The 5197-nt window shown below is 32.9% G+C and overlaps 1 protein-coding gene across 1 annotated transcript; it reads right to left on the bottom strand.

Annotated features, from left to right (window-relative positions):
- Window positions 1–562: 562 nt before the first annotated feature.
- LOC122583330 (cytochrome b561 domain-containing protein At4g18260-like) lies at window positions 563–3162 on the bottom strand. Its single transcript, XM_043755749.1, has 5 exons — window positions 3148–3162; window positions 2871–3047; window positions 2581–2748; window positions 1681–1829; window positions 563–1114 (listed from the first exon to the last, which is right to left on the bottom strand). The coding sequence occupies exons 1-5, from the start codon at window positions 3160–3162 to the stop codon at window positions 736–738; spliced, it is 888 nt and encodes a 295-aa protein (XP_043611684.1). The 3' UTR covers window positions 563–735.
- Between the last annotated feature and the right edge of the window lie 2035 nt (window positions 3163–5197).

Genomic DNA, 5197 nt, shown 5'->3' on the forward strand with positions numbered 1-5197 from the left:
GTATGTTTATTATATATATATATATATTATATATATATTATATATACATTTATATATTAACATTAAATATTATAAATTATAAATAACAATTGTTAGTTGGTATAAATTGAACATATTCAAATTTTAGATTTAAAATTTTCAAGGATACGATTCCTAAATTACCAAGCTAATTAATATTATATGATTTATATTTTTCAAAATACTTTGTGTTTCGTTTTAAGTATAAGTGAAACTTTTGTAATTTTGTATTATTAAAAGCTTTTATATATGAACGTCAAAAGTAGGATAACCGTTTAACTGGATCAAACTAAACCCGTTAATTGGTTTTGGTTGATTTAGTTTGGTATAACAATTTGGACGGATTAATTTGAAAAAATGTTAAACCGTTTACATTGGTTTGTTTGAGATTTTTAGCAAAAACCGACCAAACCAGAGCACACACATCTCTGCCTACAATAACCATGAAGGTCATTCATTATGTGACCAAGGACAATTATATCAAGTAAATTCGACTATTACATTATTGATTCCTTAATTGCACCCCGAAATACTGTCACCTTATTAACTTTAATTTCATATATAAGACAAAAAAGAAAGAGTTATTCTTCCTAGCTAGTTTCACATCCTCTATCCAAAATGTACAAAAACACACTACCAAAATCACATAATATCATCGAGATGATTGCAAGCGTAAATGATATACATAAAAGCCGAAGAGAAAATACTTTTACGTATTTACGTTGCTTGAAACAACTTATTCAAGGCATTGTTTTTGGCAAAGTAATTCCCTAATGAATTACTCTTTCTTGATGGTTGAGGTGGCAACACTTCCTTTCGAATATTATCCACATGATCAGAAAAGATCACCATGACTGGTTCATCACCTGTATTTTCTCCTTGTTTATGCATGTAATCCCATTTTTCTTGAAAAAGGTAGAAAAAAGCCATGAGTGACACCTCAACTGTGAAAAGTATACTCCAAACCCGTGCACTCATCGACGTCCTTCTGTGATATGCTTTTAGACCTGTATAGGTGTTCAAAATCCCAACTAATGAAATTGCTGTTCCAAATATCCAGTGGAAAACATACCAGAATGTTCTCCCTTTGGTTCCTCTGCGAAAAAAAAACAGCCATTTGGTTATTGTTTGGCTATGCTTTCATGTTATAAGGTGTTGTTAAGAACGAAAGTATACTACAAAAATATCCAATTTGGATACTTCTTTCTCACACGTTAAGAAAATTCACACATATTTCAAGTTGTCGCAAGTTGTCGGCACTTACGAACTTTCACGTTTAAAAGTTTTTAAAAAATGCCATAATCTATGAAAGAAATTTTTAAACGTCTTTGCTATACAAAAGTAGCGACGTGCTTGTTAGCCGCTTGCCTTATGTTTCTATATATGTAATGACTTACTATATTATAAATGAAAAATAAAAAAAGAACTTTCATTGTCACTTTAGAAAAAATAATATTTTTTTATAAGTTGTGATAGATTTCGGGTCATAATAACGCTTTACATGTTTAAGATTGTTGTAAAAGTGTATTCAGTAGTCTATAATGAAATTAAAACTCAAAATTCCTTCACATAGCTAGGATAGGAAGAAATAAATTATTCGATAATTAATTTCCGAGTGTTTAAATACGGGCCAAAAAATAGTTATTATAAACCAGTTTCTACCTCTTAGGCCTGCGAAGCCCGGCCAAGATTTGTACCAAGATGGCAGCATAAAGTGCCAATCCTATTCTCTGGTGAGCATTGCCGAAAGAATTCTCGAAACTCAATATAGACAATATTACTGCTGCAAATGCAAGAAGCACCGCAAGTATCTGTCACACATATTGAAGGGTAAGAAAATTGGTCATATATATACTTTGTTGAGTGAAGTCGGCTTAGTATCTCCTATGTTCATTTTGTGCTTCTGGACCACCTTTAGCACCTATTATCTTACTGGCTATCTTATATTTCTGGTGACTCGTCACATATTTTTTAAGCTTTGTATTGGGCTATTCATTATATGTATATATATATATATACAAATTAATCAGAAATAGTATAGCCTACTCATTTATCATGACCAAGCTTCAACCTCTAATTGCAAACTTCATAACTTACATACTGTTCTGGACTCACAAAACAACGGCATTCTACAAAGTGCAACGTATTTAATTTATGATAGCGAACGTTGGTCATTCGGTATCATCCCGACTTTTTTCGAACTTTAGAGTGCTAAACTACGTAAACTTTGTGGGCCTAAGATTAAAGGTAATCTGGTTGATGTGGCTAGACCACCTAAACTTGTGGGCTCAATATTCATTATAACTTGTCTCTTTCTAAATACAACTCACTTTGTTTTTCACTTTTTTTGTTGTTTTCCTTTACTTTTTCATTAAAATTTCTATCACTCCATGATTAAAGTGAAGCAATGATGGCATGGCAAAGAAGATGCAAAACTTTAAATGATAAAGGCATGTGAATTTAAACTAGTTAACACCATAATTTTTTCTTACTCCTAAAGTGTAATGAAGAAATGTCTTGTTGTAATAACAACAAAATAACTTGAATCAAAAAACAAATTACCTGTAGAATAGCATGAATGTAGATTATAACTTTAAGCTTTCTGGGGCTGCATCCTTCTTTATTAAACATTCTTATCAAGAGTACACCAAGAGGCATCAAGAATCCCATGGAAGCCCACAACAGAATTCCATGAACCTTTATCTCAAACATCACACGAGGACTGATCACCTACATAATCGCTTACGAATTAAGTCAAATATATATGTCTTCTTCACTTGAAACTGACACCGAAAAAGACAGATATATGCGGAAAAAATAAGAACATTTGAGTAGAGGAGTGATTCTAGTACCTTGTGGTGATTAGAAGCTTGATTGAAGTATTTGTGAGGAATGGTGAGGTGGTTTTCATTGGAAGAACAAACAACAAATGGTAAGAGATCAAATGCAAGAAAAGTTGTAGGCATAAATGAAAGAACAAGTTTTTTTTTAGATCCATGCATTGTGAAAACCACTTGATAGCTTCCTAACTATTTAAAACTTGTATATATATTGACTGAGATTTTACAAGATCTCTTTTCGCTTTTTCTAAATATGTGACTTTATATCATCATTGATCAAAACATGTACATGAGCCAAAGACATTAATGTAAAGAAAAAGTTAAAGAGCAAATACATTATATTCATACAAAAGTTGTCAAAAACTTAATCATGTAATTACCGGTAATTAACATATCAGTGATCCCACCATGCTTTATGAAAAGGACAATAATTAAGAGTTTGGTCTGGTTCATTCGAATATTAATTAAACGCTTGGTACTCTCATATCATAACCTTTAAAATGCTACAATGCATTGACAATGTTTTTTCGGGTAAAAGGTTACCCGGCCGATGATTTTTCATATAAAAACACCACAGTTTGGTACAAGTATTGTGACATAACATTAGTTAATTCATACGGAATATATACGACAGACGCTACGTATACATGTGAATACCAACAAAGAAATATAAGGCAATAGGTCAAATATTAGCAGAATAAATCTCTGTCTTCAAATCTCTAGTATGCTATGTACACAAGAAGCGGCATTCCTATATATCCTGCTGCAGCGATGTTCTTGATTAACCTGCCAATCTTAGCTGGCATGACACCCACATAAGTTTTAACTAGTTTATCATACCAACAAAACTAAACCAGTGTAAAATGATTATTAGCGTGGAAACTAGCATGTTAAACGACGACCAGAAGCGTATATTGCACCGGCGGTAGGTTCTTCTTATAGTTTTCAACAAGGATAGTTAGCTGGGGAGATAATGACTTCTAACTTTGCTCACCACCGGATTCGTATGGAGGTTGGTGACGGTAATGTTAGAAAAGATGATATATAATTTATTGTATGAATTATTTATATTAGAGAAAATTTCATTAGATTACCATATGGTTAGCTGTATTATCATTTTTTATCCTGTCGTTTTTTTTATTATTACTTCATCATGTGGTGACTTTTTGTATCATTAGAAACCCCTCTATTTAACTGACATTTATTGGTCTCCGTTAACCCTCTCATATGCAATGCACATGAGGGTATTTCGTTTTTTACCTCTTATCTTCTTTTCCAAAAGATGTAAACATCTAGATCTTCAATATTACCTTTCCCCTCATCTTCAATATTATCTATCTGCTTTCACATTTATCACCTCTTCATCGTTATCTATATATACCATTTTTTCCATAAATCCATAACCAATAATCTATCTATATATAATCTTCACTTGACCAGATTCAACTTATATGGGCTGTTATAAGGACTGTTATAAGAGAAGCCCACATGTGAAAACCTACATCACTTATCACAAAAGAATAAATAAAAAACTAACAAAAAATAGGTGTGCTGGTGTGGTGTTCGTGGGTTGCAAGCAGCCAAAAGGCAAAAAAGCCTTTTTGGCCTTTTCTCTCTTTTTTTTTTTTTTGAACGCAGAAGATAAATATTCATAGTAATAGTAGTAATAATAGATTTTTTTTTATTTAGACTTTAGTTTTCTGTGACCTTTCGTAAGGATTTTTGGTCTTGAGTCTCGAGAGGCCTAAACCGAGGGGGAGGATACTCTTGTGTTTGTTTCCCCAAAATGGTTGTCGAAGGACATGACCAATGAGAGTTTATCTAGAGGACTAGGGCTTTAGGACTAGTTTAATGGTTTGGAAGAGCGGGTGAAAGGATTAGGATTAGGATAGCTAGGCGAGCTAAGGTTTTTTTTTTTTTCCTTTTTTTTTTTTTTCATAGGTTGTTTAGAAGTAGTTACTGCCTTGGCTCAATCGGGATCTTTTCAGGTTTTGTCATTTCTTATTTATATATATGTTTGTCTTGGTTGTTTCCCACTACTTGTTCGAGTTAGGTAGTAGTTTGCTACTTTTGTTGTTTATATGCCCAATATGGTTGCTTTCGTGTTGGTATTTGTTTTGTCAAACATGATTCTAAGATATCGGTAGGATGCATGATTGATAAACTTCCGACCCGCATAGTAGCCGGACCCAGCGGACAGGTATTTCTGCTTTTCAGATTCTCAGCAGACAGGTATGATTTTCTAAACATTTCTCATTTTCCGTCTTGCACTCCTTTGTGGCCGGAGGTCCCTATAGAAGCAGTCTCTCTACCTTTATGTAGAGGTAAGACTGTTTACA

The sequence above is a fragment of the Erigeron canadensis genome, chromosome 9 (assembly GCF_010389155.1).
Source record: "Erigeron canadensis isolate Cc75 chromosome 9, C_canadensis_v1, whole genome shotgun sequence".
Classification (NCBI taxonomy): Eukaryota; Viridiplantae; Streptophyta; class Magnoliopsida; order Asterales; family Asteraceae; genus Erigeron; species Erigeron canadensis.